At 31.7% G+C, this 18,014-nt stretch overlaps 1 protein-coding gene across 1 annotated transcript in view; it reads left to right on the forward strand.

The window, feature by feature from the left end:
• LOC145312396 (death-associated protein kinase 1-like) overlaps nucleotides 1–18,014 on the forward strand; it is a 463,414-nt gene that overhangs the window by 433,336 nt on the left and 12,064 nt on the right. The window contains exons 26-36 of the mRNA XM_080151633.1: nucleotides 6,869–6,960; nucleotides 7,128–7,239; nucleotides 7,718–8,317; nucleotides 9,226–9,332; nucleotides 9,850–9,934; nucleotides 10,208–10,330; nucleotides 13,662–13,789; nucleotides 14,428–14,523; nucleotides 15,086–15,121; nucleotides 15,713–15,814; nucleotides 17,032–17,123. Coding sequence (XP_080007759.1) covers nucleotides 6,869–6,960; nucleotides 7,128–7,239; nucleotides 7,718–8,317; nucleotides 9,226–9,332; nucleotides 9,850–9,934; nucleotides 10,208–10,330; nucleotides 13,662–13,789; nucleotides 14,428–14,523; nucleotides 15,086–15,121; nucleotides 15,713–15,814; nucleotides 17,032–17,123 — 1,573 coding nt within the window. The remainder of the gene's footprint in view (nucleotides 1–6,868; nucleotides 6,961–7,127; nucleotides 7,240–7,717; nucleotides 8,318–9,225; nucleotides 9,333–9,849; nucleotides 9,935–10,207; nucleotides 10,331–13,661; nucleotides 13,790–14,427; nucleotides 14,524–15,085; nucleotides 15,122–15,712; nucleotides 15,815–17,031; nucleotides 17,124–18,014) is intronic.

The following is an 18,014-nucleotide window of genomic DNA, read 5'->3' on the forward strand; positions in this document are numbered from 1 at the left end:
ATTCATCCTCTTATCATTTTTCCTTATGGGTTGTATGTATCTGTAATGGTTAAGTTGAATGTTCAAACGTTTCAACAACCAATTATAATCTATTGAAAGCGTTAGTTTCATCATTAAGTATGTACATCAATTTATCAGTAATTGTCTTTTCCCTTTAGATCCCTGGTATTTGTACTACAATAGCAAACAATTTCCCAAAGTTTATGTTTGTCAAAGTTACTTACAACTAAATAAAGTTGCTTTAAAAATTGTTCAATCTGAAGAGGCCAATATTAGTCTTAGTTAGTAAAAAAAACAGGGTTGTCGTTGAAACCTGAAATTTCAACTGAAGTCTGAATAATGTAGGAAGTCATGCAACTATGGCGTAACACGTGACGCATTATCTCGTTGTCAGGAAGGTGCCATTGTGTCATAACTAAACACATTAAAAATTGTAGAGTAGGGAGAATAAAATGGCCCAATACAGGCGCAACTCACTACCATGCACAGTTGGGTCTTCCAGACAAAAATCGTGCAATCAAAGGGTTTGTTGTCTGGAGGACGTTTGACTTTTTAACCATGAACAGGAATTTAGCAATGTTTGGCTCCAAGATGCACTAAAATAAGATCTCGTGGTGTATCCCGTCCTATCGTCCGTCTGTCTGTCCGTCTGTCTGTCCGTCTGTCTGTCCGTCTGTCTGTCCGTCTGTCTGTCCGTCTGTCTGTCCGTCTGTCTGTCCGTCTGTCTGTCCGTCTGTCTGTCCGTCTGTCTGTCCGTCTGTCTGTCCGTCTGTCTGTCCGTCTGTCTGTCCGTCTGTCTGTCCGTCTGTCTGTCCGTCTGTCTGTCCGTCTGTCTGTCCGTCTGTCTGTCCGTCTGTCTGTCCGTCTGTCTGTCTGTCTATCCCTTAAGATGTCGGTAACCACTGAACCTATTAGATCCTACTCTTCAGGGAATATACCTACTGGTCCTGTGGTGGTTTTAGGCTATTTTCTTAGGGGGTGGGAAACCTACAACCAAAATGTTGTTGCAGCACCAATGGTACTTGATTTTTTTTAATTACCTCTTGGTACAAAGCCCCTAGAGGCTAGGGGCGAAACCGCTAGTAACCTATAAGGAGAACGAATATGCGAAATGATAATTAATCTAAATGATTTAATGATTACTATAAAAAAAGATTTATTAACTTTAGTAAATGAGCAAGTAAAAGTAAACATTACATACTTTATATTTACATTTGGGCAAAGTTGAAAGCAGGGCTCGATATTCGCGACTAAGCATCAAATTTAAACCCTTTTGGAGGAATTGACATTTTTTTAAAAAGAGGGATTGCCTGTTATGGGTCATGTTTAGACTTCCAGCTAATTTTAAATTTGTAAAAGGTGGATTTCTCTGAGGCTTACATGCGGATGATGTGCGACTGCCGAGCCCTGATTAAAAGTTTTAATACAATATAGATTTTATAATAGATAAAAGTAAAATTTAATTGAATACAATAAAGATAGGTGGTAAAAGTAAAATCATTCATTTATTTATAGACTCATAAGTGCTACGGAAAAACAAACAAATGTTAAAAAATTCCTTACAGTGATTCAGTATAAAAAAGACAGGACACATTTTAATGATGGGTAAAAAATATTTTTTTTTATACGTAAAAAAAGTAATGGCAAAAAATTGCTGAAAAGTTACCTACAGGGTGTCAGTCTATGTGTGTGTGTGTCTATATGTACCAAAGGATCTTCCTAACCGCTGAATCTTTATGGTTCTCCTTTACAATGAAGATTCTCATAGGTTCGGAGGGTACCAACACCCTCCTAATATAAATCGCACAGAGAAAAATATGGACCCTTAATTAAAAAAAGATATTTTTAAAGCTAAAGTTGAAAAAGGGATGGCTTGGACTTCCACTCTCCTCCCCCTTTTTTACACTTTTTTCTACTATTTTTGTTCTTTTTATCCTGTGTAAAAAATGCGAGTAAAATAAGAAAATTAACTTTTTATTACAGTAGTATATCTTACATTTGCGAGCAGATAAATTGTTCCAGAAAAGGGAATAGACACAGATTTCTGTGAATTCTTGTATGAAAGTAACATGATGTCTGTCTGTCCCGCTAACCACTGAACCGATATGGTTCTAATTCATAGTGAAGCCTTTTACAGATCCGGGAAAGCTTTGTAAATATTTTATATCAATATAAAACATCCTTGAAAATAGTGGAACAATCGTTCCTGCTGTTTACGAGATCTTAGCGGACATACTTAGAATCCTCACACAGACATACACATATAAACAAACGAACATCTTGTTACTTACATGCAAATTATTTTTAGAATTATTTTATATATCCTTGTTTCTTTAATATAAATTGTTGTGTAAAAGGGAAAAAGTTAGTTAGCTTTCATTTAATTTATCTAACACTTACATTTACCATGTCTGTAGCAAATAGTATACTAATTCAGGATTGTTAATTTGGGAAATTATCGGTCCGACTGTTTACGAGATATTTTGAAACACACACATACAATTTACTTACTATGGACATTTATGTCCATTATTTAAACATCAACAAACATAGAATAGTAATCTATAAGTAACTTATTTAAACTTATTTGCGATTTGAAGAAGGTAACTTAAAAAAATATAATAAATTGCATAATTCTAGAGAAGCTGCGCAACTAATTATGGAAATCTTATTTTCTAGCACCAACGGGTTTTTATTTGTGTTTCTTTGACTAAAACAAGGCATTTGATAACATCGTAGCTAGGAACTGGTAAACCGGACTAACATACTGTTATAATTTTTGTAATTTTTATTTAAATATTTGTGGACAAACTATATGTAATGCGTTGCTATACATGATTTTTAAGTAAGGCTGAGAACCGGTTCTTAGTCACCGGAAATTAATCGGTTACGAAGCAATACTGGAAAAGATTTTACTACTTGAGTTGATTTCATTCTTTATTAAATCTTTCTAAAAGCTGTAATTAAATTTATCAATTATAAATTATGTATAGAAACTTTTATTATTTGATTACTACGAAATTGTCAAACTTAATAATCTGCCAACGCTAATACATATATTTGTATGTGGATTGTCTGTGGATTCACTATCGCATAATTTTAAAAAATTACGCATTTGTTTTCAAAAGTAGTAGTACGTTTTTAAAAAGAGCTCTATATTATTTAATGCCCAAAATTTTGCCGTCTATCACAAATAGCAGCTGATAAAATCACATTTCCCCCATCACTTTATACGGACTAACTGACTTCCCGACGATATGACAAAGTGAATTATAGAGTAGCTACACTTCCATAACCATATAATTTTTTATCATGTGCTACGTTTCTTAAAGTATACCAGATAAATTAGATAAATAAGTTTTCCTGCATTCCATTCCAGTATTCTTACAATCGCAAATATTTACTAAATAAAAAGTGATAAGAAAACAAGGATTACAACATCCATAATTAGTTAATCACACAAAATCATGGATTGACAAAATGACACAGTGAATCAAACAAATGTTCAGTGGCCTTAAAAAGATGGAGAAAAAAAGAAAGAGAAGGAAAGAGAATGAAAGTCATTATGATAGAAATTAAGAAGAAAAAAAAAAATTATGAAACCTCCTTCCATTGCTTTGCGTACGGACAAACAAATGTTAACAGAACCAGTACGTAGAGAGCATGTATATTTATTTATTTCATCTATGAAATAGTAAATATACATGAATTATAGAAATTTTTCTATTGATTTGGACAAAGATGACATATGTTTTTATGTAAATATGTAAATATACATGAATTATAGAAATTTTTCTATTGATTTGGACAAAGATGACATATGTTTTTAGCTGGAAAAATCTAGATTAGCTGGGTTTAATTTTTTTATACTAAGTGTTATTACTTTGAAATCGTTATATTAGGTAATGAAATATTTATTATTGATATAGTTGCAATGTTTTATTGCTTTTAACATAAAATTCAATTTATTTTTTTTACCACAAAACCATTAAATGAATTTAAAAAAGGGATATGATTTTTTTTGAAGTATTTAACTACACGAGTATGGCATACAAATAAAATAATAATAAATCCAAATCCTATGAAAAATATTTGTGATTTCTCTTAAATTGCCAAGACCCCCTCCCCTTTCCCCAACCTATTTTGAAAATAACTTGATATTATGGGGACAGCATCTAACCCAAAATGTCACTACCTATCTCTCCCTCCCCCCCTTTTTATATTCAATTATCTGCTCGACTAAAATGTCTTAAGTTATGATATCAAAAATTTTATCGATTTTATTATTATTATTACTATACAATTATTTAAATCAAATTGTATTTTTTTTCGTCGCAGTTATATCTTTCTTCCAATAATTAATTTTCATGGATTACTTTTTTGTGTATTTTCTTTATAATAGATGAAAGAAATCAATTAAACTTTTTTCTAGAATTTTCCTCTTAATGTATACATTTGATAAGATAGAGGATAGAGGGATGTGGAATAGGGTGGGTCGATTTTGAACATTTTGTTTCTGAGGCCAAAGCGGTGATCTGCAAATGATTTGTATGAGTATAATACACCTCTGGATGATTTAGAATTTATCCTAAGTCTTAAAACCGCTGACGACCAGACATTCAATTGTAAAGCTATTTGTAAATGGGAGTCAAAAATTTATTGAATCAGAACTATGGCTTCATGGTGCTCCCAGGAAAGGCATAGAGGAGTAGAATCAGGAACTTTTGACCGTTTGAAAAAAGCTCGTTCCTAGCCTGAGAAAATATAAAAAAAACTTTACAAATTGGACAATTCTCAATAAATCTTTAAAAATTGTGGTTTTTTAGTGATTTCTAAGGCTAGGAACGAGATATTTTGAAACGGACGAAAGTTTCTGATTCAGCTCCTCAAGGCCTTTCCAGGGAGCACCATGAAGCCATAGTTCTGATTCAAAAAAAAATTTAATGTCGTCTTTGCATATTAATAAGCAATCAAATATATTTTTTAGTGGTCGTATTCTAAAACTTAATTTTTTAAATTTCTTTTTCGGTCAGAAATGTTTTAAAGGTTAATTTTATCTGTTGCACATCCCCTCTTTGTCTAATTTCGATATGAACCCGCCCTAATGTGGAAATATACAATATATCAATCTTTTTTCTTAATTATAATGTACTAGCAGCTGCGCTCCTAACATCTATAATCTCTGTATTTGAAAAGGTAAAAAAGATCAGAAAAAAAGTCTCAAGCCACCAAAGACCTAAATAAAAAAAAAATAAATTGCCTGAAATCACCCCGTGACCTGTGTAAAGAACCAAATCGGTTTATTGGTTAGTGAGGTCTTAAGCTACAAACATCATACCAAAAAAATATATATCAGGATAAGAGTTTCTTTTGTTGGTCAATAATAATTTCGGGGAAAGAGAGAGAAAGGTCTAAATTAATCTAAATGATTACTCCAAAGTTACCTTGTAGATTTTTTCTGTTATTTTTTGCGGATTTAAAAAAATGTCAGGAAGAAGTTGTCTTATCTAAGTAGAGAAGCTTCACTATAATTCACGTTGGCTATCAGTCCGTCAGTCCGTAACGATAAGGGAAAAATATGATTTTCTCAGCTGCTATTTTTTTTCTAAAGATTCCATATTCCAATAAGCATCCACTATGTAATTTACTTTGACCGTGTGTGTGTCAGTCATGATAAAAATATAAATATTGAAAAAAACATATGAAGAAAGGTTTAGTGCTTTTTCTCGAATTATTATATTCTTGATTTTAACACATGCTCTTTAAATTTACATGTATATATTCATAACCATGATTTTTTGTGCTTAGCTTCTTATGGATGTTGTCATCCATGTTTTTTAAAATGATATTAAAGATTTATATTGAATAAATTTTTTTTCTTTCAAGATGACATTATCTAAAACAGCATATAATCCAAAAAAGCTTATAGCTTTGAATAATCTTCTTAAGCTGATGAAAATATAAATTGTGTGAGTGGCCAGTTTTTTTATAATCTTTTCGAGGTATTGACATTTATTAGTAAAAAATAATATAAAAAATTCTTGTATATTTTGGTAAATACTGTATAAACTCAGGGCTCGGCAGCTTCAGGGATATCGACGTTACACAATTTTAAAAATCAACTGGAGGCCTAAACATGACCCAAATATGGCAAATCCTCTTTTCAAACATTGTTTTAAGGCTCCAATCGGATTTAAATTTAAGGCTTAGTCTCGGTTGACGCGAGGCTGCCGAGTTTTGCATAAATTCCTTAGATTTTCGAGAGTTTACATAAACAAAACTGTGCTTATATATTGTGAGATGAAATAAAACATAACATATACATTCTAATTCAAATATCAAAGTAACAACGAAGCTTTATAGAACACACTTTGTGTGTTAAAAACATTAATAGAAAAATTATACCAATTCTTGTGTAATATAGAAGTGCATTTTAAAACTCCTCAATAATCTTTTCCATCTATATAAAACACTCTCTCTATATTTATTTATTTTAGTATAGAACAAAATATTTCAGATCTTTTTGAACCTTAGTAAATATGAATTTATTTTTGATAATAATAGATAATTGAAGTTTAAATTTAATTTTTATTATTAAAGTAATAAACATCGTTGCAGAAATTGATTAAAAATCTAAAGCATAAATTACAAAAACTATGTATGAAAGAAAACCTTTTATGAGCCATGAAGAATTATTTTATGTATTGTATTAAAATTAAAATCGTAAGATCAATTCCTCTTATGTAGGCCCAAGCCATCAATATTTATACTATATTATACTATGCACGGAAAACTGTCTATAATACAACTGAGCGAAAAAAAACCTATTTTTCAGTTTTTCATATAAAATAATTGTATAATTTTTCAGGTGATTTACTGCACAGATTGAAGATATACGGAGGAACAGAAGAGTATATAGAACAACTTATTCCAACATCAATACCCATTTCTAAAATAAAGGTAAAATTTGTCTTTTTGTCCATCCACCTTCAAACTATCTGTCTGAAAGATTACTGAATAGGAAGGAACAAAAGATTTTATCTATAAATCTATTTATCTACGTATCTGTCTATAGATCTATTTATCCATCAATCCATGACCACCCATCCATCCATCTATCTATCTAGGTGAAACTATTTGGAGAGTCTGGTGTTGGAAAGACTAGTCTTGTAGAAAGCCTGCGTGCTGGATATTTCTCCAGCCTGTTCAGAAGGAGCAAACGTAACTCATCCTTGTCAGGTATAAGCAATTTTCCAGTATGGCTTCGAAACTGATAAATATCCGTTGGACTAGAACCGGTGCTCAGCCAAATTTATCATTTTTATTTATAAGACCATTAATATCAATGTAAATATTACAGACAATTTATCAACGCACATAAAAAAATTAAAATCTTTAATTAATACCTTTAATTCTATTAATTTCAACTTATTATTCGCGGAAAGCTGTCTATAATACGATACAAAAAAAATAGTTTTTTATTAGCTCAACTACTCCTCACATAGAGTATGTTCGTCTGTAGGTGTTATATTTGTCGAAAAAAAGAGCCGGAGTAGAGATCTATGGAAAGTTTTTCAAATATACATATTGTTTTTTGTTATCATTTCTATAAAACGATTTTAATATTTCAATACAGAAAATATAACTTTAATATTTTTAATTTAACCTAAAGTTTTCCCTTATTCTTTTTTCATATTTATTTTGTAAACTAACTTAGAAGAGGATGAGAATGAAATAAATAAGGAAGAAAAATCTGCCTCGACCACGGCTAAACCTTCCACCAACAGCATCACAAAGCCGCCAATCAGCGAGCGGCCTAAAAGTTTGTCAAGCACGGTGGCTGCTAAAATTTCTGGGCAGCGCAACAAGCGAACAGATCCGCCGCGCCCCGCTCGCAGGTCGGAGACAAAACAGATCAAGCAAGTCCCCGCAAACAATCACCAAGTTGAACATGGTGTTAGGACGGTTTCTCGCAGCGGCGAAACTGTCGTCCATTGCGAGAATGTTGTCGACAACACAGTCATAACCCAGCCGCCGAAGCGAAAGCAGTCAAGCACCACTGCACGTCCAGCATTCACTTCAACCGCAGCAGCGGTTGCGGCAAGCCAGCAGCCGCAGCGGGCCACGTCAACTAGTCAAGCCGGGCATCACAAGAAATCTAGTCAAGTTGGGCATGTGCGACGATCAATTCAAGAAAATAACAAAGAGGAAACTGATCATTATAGCGCAACTGATGAACTAAAGAAGACGTCCAGAAAGGGTTCCTGGCACGCGCATATCAGTCAGCCATCCAGACAGGATGAGTTGGCAGCTGGAGGTCAGTTTTACCAGCAACCGGACTGAGCATGTGGAAAAAACTACTAATTATGATTAATAAAAACTTGTAGATTTTAGAAACTAACATTGTCTTGATACAGAGAGAGATAACTAACTTAAGCTTGTTTTTTTTACTTAATTTTAAACGAAAGTAACGTAAATGGCAGATGGATATATTTTTTCAACAATAAAGCTCTTTAAGATTTGTTTTAGGGGAGGGGGGGAGGGTTATATTTCATTGTCAACTTATTTTTTTTAAACAACATATAATTACAAATCACAAAAAGGCATTTATTAAAATTATAGAATTTGCAAGCAAACACAAATAATATTTTTTTCAGGCAAAATGGATAATTATAACTTTTTTTTTTATATATATTTAATACTTTTATGGAAGCATGAATTAGCCATTAATAATCCATCTTATATTAGATTTTAGATAGTAACATGTAGAAGATGAAATATTTTGTACTAACACTTATCAATATTTTAGAAATTTCAGGATATTATGTATGTCTGGTAGAAAAAAAACCTGAGAAAAAAATTAACAATTAAAGAATTAACCTAATACCTAGTTGAGATCAGTTACTAACAGAATGAGAAAAAATGTATTTGTAAAACATTATTACTAACATTATTGATTATCAGTTCAATATATTTATGTATTTCTAATAACAACTTTTCTTTGCTTGTTTTCTTACTGTTTAGTTTAGATATTTTACTAATTGAAATAACCCATCTTAAAAATCATTGACTCTTTTTTTTAAATTTTCCAATTTAATCCATTCAGCAGATTAAGTAATAATTTAAAGATTTTAAAACTTTTATTCTACATAATTATATTTTTATTTACATTTTTTTTTTCTTTTTCAACAATTCTTAATTAATTTCGAGTAATTTTCTGTATAGGTACCCCACGTGGTTCCCGTGGTAACAGCCAGGTAGAGTCACCAGAAGTTGTCCACAGCCCACATCCAGCCAATCATAACTATACAAAGGGAATCAATGTTTTACAGGTAGGCTCAATTTCAACTTTATATAAGTGTATTAGAAATAAAAATTTCTAAAGATACATGTAACAAAAAAAACTAAAAAGGGTCACAAAATAAAAATTTGATGTCTGTGGTTGAGAGTGGCTTACACTGATTGTAAGTGTAGCTAAGAGTAGCTGATTTTTCCTTTAAGCCTCCCATCTCTGCCCATTCCGTGCGGTTAATTGCTGCTGCTAATTTAGTTTTGATTAATCTGTTTGATAGAGTATTACAGCGGCTACCGATATAAAAAGCTGCTTGATCAGGTGGCTGCGGCGGCTTCCTAGTCCTGAAATCTAGATTCTTAGAATATTTGCTAAAAGATCTAGCGAAAATATATATTAAATGCTTTAAATAAGTCAAGGAAATATTAATTACCAACTATTTCAAAAGTCATTTTTAACTCATTCAAAGTTTTATGCTCATAATTCTTAATTTATCATAGTAAATGTAATTTTATTTCAATTTATATTTTTAAGTTAATGTTTATAATTTATTTTAGTGTAATGTCTCTGGGCCTGGTGATATATCCATTTGGGAATTTTCTGGTGATCCTTCCTACTACTCCATCTATGATCACTTTATTGGTAAGTATTTTTGGAAATCACACAGCCTGTAATACATGAAATGCGGGAGTTTCTTGGTGAGCCTAAAATCTTTCTCTTGGCAAATGTTGTAACTAGTTAAAACATGTGGAGCTCTAATGATATAGCGGTTTAAGTAATAAATTAATAATGTGTTTTGACGTGAGCCTTGAGCTGGTCCTAGTGGCTGTTCAAAAGTGCTTCCACCTTTGGTCTAAATACTGAGAAACAATGGCTACTCTATCAATCGATAATTTACACAAAATATTTATTCAGGTAACACCCACTGTATCCACGTGCTGGTGTACAACTGTTCAGATCCCCTAGAGGTTCAGCTTGAACAATGTCAATTCTGGCTTTCTTTCCTACAGAGCAGAATTCCGCCTGTAGAACCTCTAGGTATCTTTTAGTTAGATAGATAGTTATTATTAGTTTGATATCCAATCAGAGAAAGTAGAATCGTTTTTTTTTTGTCCACTAAGCACTGAATCAACCATTAAAAAATTGATTTTCCCAATTTAGGGGAGCTTCATGCATTTCGATGTTTGGCTCCTTTATTTCTAATTTAAAGAAGCTTGTGGCGCTGCTGAGTGGCTTGTTATATATTTTTCAGATTGGAATACTTTATTAGACAGATAGAAATGAATTTTACATATAAAGATAGATATACAAATATATATAAATTTAAAGCGCATTGTATAACATTTTGATAAATAATTTACATAATTAGTAGATAGAAAAGCATTTATAAAGATAGAAAAATAAACCTATAATGTATGAATTGACCGTTATTTAAAAGATATATATATATAAACTTAGTATTCCATTTTTAAACTTATAGATAAAGTGTAGTTGGTTAAAAATTTGGTTTTGTATTATCTTATTTCTAAAAATATTTGTTTATTGCTCATTTTGCTCGGAAGAAATAATTTTGACTCAAAACTCAAATAAAAATATTTATCAAACTTCAGCAAGGGAAATTTGTGTTTATAAAAAATGAAAAACCTCATTCTATTCCAGAAAATAAATTAGTGTGTGCAATTTTGCTTTTTCACTCCCAAGTTTCCTGGGAATTTTCAAGAATAATGGGATATTTTTTTCCAAAAAAATTGTATTAGAAAAAAATGATTACTATAAAAGACAAACGGATATTTTTTGTAATAGTTAAAGAGTAGTTATTTATCGCATATAATAAAATACATCTTTCTGAGGATATTAAATGAAAAATTATAAGATTGAAAATGGGCTTATTTAAATATTCAAGGAAAACTGTATGTTATTTGATGTTATGTATTCTTTTTTTAGTTTGGCTGAGAGCCGGTTCTAATACAGTGGATATTAATCGGTATCGAAACCATACTGGAAATGTGTGTACAAATGTTCTGTATTCTGACTGAATTCAACTTTAATATGTTTCTAACTTTATTGTTTGTAATCCTTTATCCTAGAAAAATATTATCTGGAATATAATAATTCATTAGTCAATGTGAGCAACTCACGAAATTATATTTTACCCATCTCCCCAAGACTTTGTCTTTGTCCAAATTTTGACCTCCTTTATTGAAAATAAAAATAAGAATAAATCAGGGGTCGGCAGCTGCGCGTAGCTGCGACTAAGCCTCAAATTTAAACCCGTATGGTTGCTTTGAAAATATTTTAAAAAAAGGGGATTGCAATATTTTGGTCACATTTAGACTTTCAGCTTATTTTGAAAATTGTAAAAGTTGATTTATCTTAGGCTTAAAGCAGAGTTAAATCGCGGCTGCCGAGCCCTGTAATTATTTGTTTATAGTAGCAAAGATATTTCTGCCAGAGAGTTTTGGAATAAGTAATGCTCAGTTTCTATTCATGACATATATTTCGATGTTTGTCAAAATTTTGGGTACATCATTATTTAAACTTGAACTATTTTTAAAAACTAACAATTTTCAAATATTTTCACCATTAACTTTGATGTACATAAGTGGTGATCTTTTTATATTTTAATTATAATTTGGGAATATATGCACATTGCTTTATTAGCAATTTTCTTGTCACTTAAAAGCTTGATAATTATTAAAGGAGAGGGGTTATTATTTGAGACCAACTTTAATAATTGAGGAAAGTTTCTTTCTTTTCATAATCATATTTTTAATGGGTTCATGGTAAAAGCTTTTTTGATAAATAATTTTTATTTCATTAACTTTTTACATTTATAATAATTTATGTTTTTGTATTATAAAGTCTTTCTTGAATTTTATACAAAACTATGTACATTAAACTAATTAATGTAGATAAAAACTATTGGTGTTAAAGTTTGACTACTGAAGCGTGCATAATCAAAGCAAGGTTTAGTTAAAGTCTGCAAGTTTTTAAGCTAACAAATGAGAGATCGTGTCTAAAAATGACGAGCTTGATTTACAGTCCAATGGTCCAACCCACACTGATAGTTAAAGTTAAAATCAGTTATCCGACAAATATTGTCGTTGATTTACATACTATACCTACCAAATATTAGTCTTTATTCATCTACTTTATACATTAAACTCTTATTCTTTGTATATGCTCTTTTTTGTTCATTTAAGCTAAAATTCATTCGGTTTACTATTGCTGCTTTACATATACCATGTGTATAGTTGTTCTAGTTTTTAATCCTCTTTTTCTATTGCATAGATAGTAAATGCAAAATCTATACTTTTTTTCATCACTCTAGAATGGTTGGGTTACAAAAATGTATATTTAGAATATGAGTGGATATATTTGACAGTGGAAAAATTGTCGTCAAATTATAATGCTAACATGGACATCACTTTTTGGTCAGTTCGTTCAACCAGTAGGAGGGAAGGGGATGAGATTTGGTATTCATAGTTGGTCGGCTGAAAATTTGAAAAGACTTCTGTCACATATAACTGTAATTGACGGTATGTCTATTTTTATTGCAAAATATAATTTTTTATTGTAGAAATATGATATATTATTCCGTCTTTTCTTGATATCTTATTATTAATTTTTAACTTCGCAACTTTTTATGTTGTCTTCCTATGTTTATTGTAAACTATGAATTACATTATTTAAAATAACCTAGCAACGCTGTATAGTAGAATATTGTATATATCTAGATTTATCCTATTCTTATTTTTTAAAGTATTTTATTACTTTCTAATATCTGGATATTAGCTGTTTTATTTTGATAAACAAATGTATTGATATTTTCAACAAGGACTATTAACCACCAAGACAGTTAAATAAAAATAGTATTAACCGCCAAAGCAGTTAAATAAAGATACGCAATCCAAAGTTATCCATAGGCTATATTAAAACATAAGCTAAGTTGTAAAAATACGACGAAACGCCCCTTAAGAGGCGATGCCACGAAATTGACTATACCCCAATAACTCTTGTTTTACTTATGAATATGTCAGGGTTCGGAAGCCGCGCGTAAGCCGCGCGTAAGCCTCAGTAAAATCTTCATTTTATCACTATAAAATTCAGTTGGATGTATAAAACTGCTCTTTAGCAGACAATCCTTCTTTCTAAAATTTCTTTTTCTGCTCACAAGCAGGCTTAAAACTGAGGCTTATGCGCGGCTGAGGCGCGGCTTCCGAACCCTGGAATATGTTGATCATGTAGGGGTTGGACACCTAGGATACATATCAAACACCTTCATAATCCTTTGGACAATGTGGAAATTACTACCCGCATTAATCCCTCAGCAACTAGTCTCTGTAATTATGCCTATCTATTTATCCAGGAGACAAAGGGAAGTCCCACAAGCCCGCGTATGTAATGTTGGTTGGGACGCACGCAGATGTGTCACCCGCCCGGAAGAACAGCTCGGGAGAGTACACCTCTCCGACACAAGGGGTGCTCAAAGAAAAGGTAATAAAGGTTTTTACGCATTATAATTTTTATTCCTTTGTATATTACTAGCGGCTTCGTCCCTAGCCTCTAGGGACTGTGCCCCCCAAAGAGGTAATTTAAAAAGATTTCTGGTGCTGCTAATTTTATGTGAAGTAGTTTCCCCAGAAAATTTTCTTTTTTTTTGAGGGGGGGGGGGGAGTTTTAATTTTTGGAGGGGTTGGGGGTGTCCCATCCCCCAAGAAAATAGCTTAAAACCACCACAGGACAAGTAGGTATATACACTGAAGAATAGAATCCGATCTGTTCAGTGTTTACCGAGATCTTAAGGGACGGACGGACATACATCAAGCTACTTTGTATTATAGATATCCTGAATGTTTGTTTGTCTGTGTCGCCATTTCAACATAGAAGTTAAAACAAAATGTTTTTTCTCTAATTTTAAAATTCATAAAAGAAGTAGTAGTTTAAATGCGTTCTTCAGATATTTTGAATCCAATTTATGGTTGAAAAAATTTGAATATTACCCTTTGAGGATCTCTCTCCAAAAAGTAATAGGATATCAAATGTCTGTCTGTGACTTCAAGCCATTCCTTAATTTTAAATAGTTAAAGTTCATAGGTATGAAATCTTGATTTTTAATATGAATATTTATTCAGATGATGGAACAATTTGGAAGAATATTCAACATTGAGGAGAATTTCTTGCTGGTCGACTCAAATCTGGCTTCTAGCCCTGGCATCAAAGCATTCAAGGTACGAATAACCCTGCAGGGTCGCAACTTTATTATTTTACCTTATAGGACCAATGAGCCTAGGAGTTAAAGTTTCCCTAGCCAATGGATATAGATTATACGTGGATACATTGAAAGTGGAAAATTTGTCGTCAATTTAGCTTGCTAATATGGACTAAATTTAATGGTCAATTCGTCAATCTTGTAGGAGGGAAGGGTATGGGGTAAAGAAGGTGATAGGAGGTTTCATTTTTTAGCCAGCTGCGAGCATCACTTTACCACTGCAATCTGGAGCAACATCCAAGTATTAATAATATCGATTCCTAGATATAAAGGAACATGTAAGACTTTGGAAAACCTAACTTCTAGGTTACCTCTTGAAGCATTTGACTCGTAGAGTTTAGTCTATTTTAATTGAAACATGGCATTGCTATTTAACTAAACGATTCATGATAGACTAAAATCTTTTTTTTGTGGATGTTTTTTTTCTTCAGAAAACCTTCAATTCTACTAAACCCATATAAATGCCATATTTAAAAACGAAAAATAAGTATTTTACGTATAACTTTTACTGTTTTTTTCAGTCAATTCTACAGACTAAGAAACAGAATATTATAGAGGTAAAATGATTTTATGGCATGTATTTATAAATTTACTTAATTAACAATTATTGTTGTAATTTTGCTGAATAAACATATTTAGCATGTAAATGATAGCAACTTTTAAGATAAGAATATGAAAGGTGATGGAAGTAATAAAAAATTATTAGATATGAATATAGAATGTATAGAATATGTATAAAGAAACGTTAATTTAAAACATTTTTGGTGATGGTTATTATAGCAACTACAAGAACGATTTTATCCATTTTTTAATCTTTGAAAAGCAAACCTTTTAATTGTATTTTAATGCAATTCAGTGCATGATTTTTAAAAATATATATAGAGAGAGAGATACAGACAAATCGACAGAAAGCAGCTTTTCAACAATAATCTAATAATGTTTTAGATTAGAAAATTACTGTAATAAAAATATATTATAATATCTATAATCCGTACACAGAAATGGATAAAGTTTGAACAATTCCAGCTTATGTTTACTTGATGACGGATGGACACATCGATGTACTAACATAACATAGTTATGCATTGCTGGACTACCTAAATTATTGTAAGCATGTAAATAAACAAGTACAACTATATTTGGTGCAGGGCAGGGAGGCTAATGTGGCGAATGTGCTGGCGGAAACAGAATCCATGACTTACCTTCCTTCTGCTTATACACTTCTGACCCAGAGAGACCCCAGTAATCAGGTCGGGGCACTCGGCATTTGGATATTAAGGAAGTTGTTTCTTAAAGATTTTTAATGATTTTAGTCACTTGAAATATTGTATCTTTAAAATGAGTTTTACATTTGTTATATTAAATCTTTTAAAGCAGAGTCGTACAGAGGTGGGGATGTAACCACCCCCTGGCATAATTAGGGAAGTGCCCTCCTACATCACTCTATACCCTCCTAATACTAATGTTAAGGAAGGTGTAAATAAATTTTGCGAGCTTTGCGCGTTATTTTACCAATTCAAGGACGCTTGTTTGACTTATGAGTGAGTTGGTGGATAACTAGTGGGGTGTTTCCCCCACTGCACTGTATACAAAGATACTCTCCCCTTGTTGTCTGTAATACATCCTCCTACAAAGATTTTGGTTTAAGGGGTACTCAATCATTTGAGGGGTGTACAAATTTTCGGGTGTCCTTTGGGCACTGACATGGCAAAACCCACTGCATTAATCATTTGAAAGTCTTTATGGAACTTCTCCTATTGCATGTTTGGTTTATCTCTTTTTAATACAAAATTAGAAAATTGTGTTTTAGTTTTGTTTTCTGCTCTTACACTTGCTTGAAAAAATAACAAGGTTAACGATTACAATAGCCTTATTTTTCTGTGTTTATACTTTATTAGATACTTTTCAAATTGCATGTGGTATCTTTAATGCAATTTTATTTTAATTTCACAATTTATTTTTATTACCTAATAATTTTCATGTAATCGGCTTTGGACAATTTCAATTTTGTGCTTTTTGTTTTTTGTATTTTTTCTGTTCATTCACAAATATTTTTTTGTGCTTATACTTTTGATTTGTTTGGCACGATTTTAAAAATGTTTCCTAATGTGTAAAATTATCTAGATATGGTATTAAGCTTTAGTTCTGCTTGTTTTTGAACTATCAAAAATATCTGGATCTAGTGCGGTTCATGGTAAATACTTCTGGTAACGATTATTTCTATGATTAAATTAACGTTAAAGGCTGCTAACTGCTAAACGGTGGAGCATATAGATTATCTACAAAAGAAGGCCTATAAATAATCAGAATAGTCACTATTCAATAATGCATGGTTATCTCGCAGTAATGCAGGAAAAAAGACTTTTTCATACGTTTTTCTTCAGTGAAAATAATCGTTACCAGGAACATTTTACCATGAACTGCACTAGAAAATAAATCTTTACTTAAATTGTATTGTATAATTCAGGGATTGCCACGGTGTACTCATTTTCTTGATGCTGTTCACGAAGAACTTATCCTGTGGAAACAGGGATGCAAATCAACAAAATTATTAGTATCGTAGCCCCGCTGTAGGCACAATTGTCCTTGTTTATTATCAAATCAAACACCATTTCAAGGTCTAAAGTACACAAATTATATCTTTTATTATATTCCTTCTTTTTTCCGCCAAAAGATTAAATAAGTCGTTCATGTAAAATTAGCATTTCTTACGTTTTTAAGGACACCATTAAAAAAACTTTATTTGTTCTAAAAAGTTACACTTTTATTTGTCCAAACGGGGAAAATTATTTTTCTATTTTGTGTCCTGCGATCCTGAAATCTGGGGAATATAAACTCAAAGGGGGACATAAGTGACATAATAATAGCCTAAAACCATCCCAAGGCCTAATTCTATAAATAAGATAGACTAAAACCACCATAGGACCTACCAAAAGCTTCACTAAAAAGAATAACTCAATCAGTTAAGTAGTTGTTGAGATCTTAAGCTTCAGACAAAGACTTTACTACTTTATTATATAGTAAGATTGTCTGCTATAGAATATGTCAACCACATAAAGGGTGTTTAAAAAAACCAATCGCTTCACTCTTTTCATTATAAACCCTACAGTTGTGGTCAAAAAGTAACAAAAAATGACCCAAATCATGTCCAAGCAATGACAATGAGAAAATACTAATGAATTTTGATTTTACTCAACTCTCCTAAGCACTACAGCTCGAGTCCTAGCCCCTGTGGGAAAATTTTCTCTACGTTGAGAGTGCATATTTTATTACAAATTAAGACAGTTTTGTCTCTTTTTAAAAAAGAAATAACTGTCTAAAGTACTTAGAATCTTTTAGATAGACCCCATAATGTTTTGAGTTTTTGATGGGGCATATAAACACCTTTCTATAGACGCCTTAACCAGATTTCTGTCTCAATCCTTGCCAATTTGGCATCAAAAAGACAGA

The sequence above is a fragment of the Acartia tonsa genome, chromosome 2 (genome assembly GCF_053477335.1).
Source record: "Acartia tonsa isolate MP-2025a chromosome 2, ASM5347733v1, whole genome shotgun sequence".
Lineage (NCBI taxonomy): Eukaryota > Metazoa > Arthropoda > Copepoda > Calanoida > Acartiidae > Acartia > Acartia tonsa.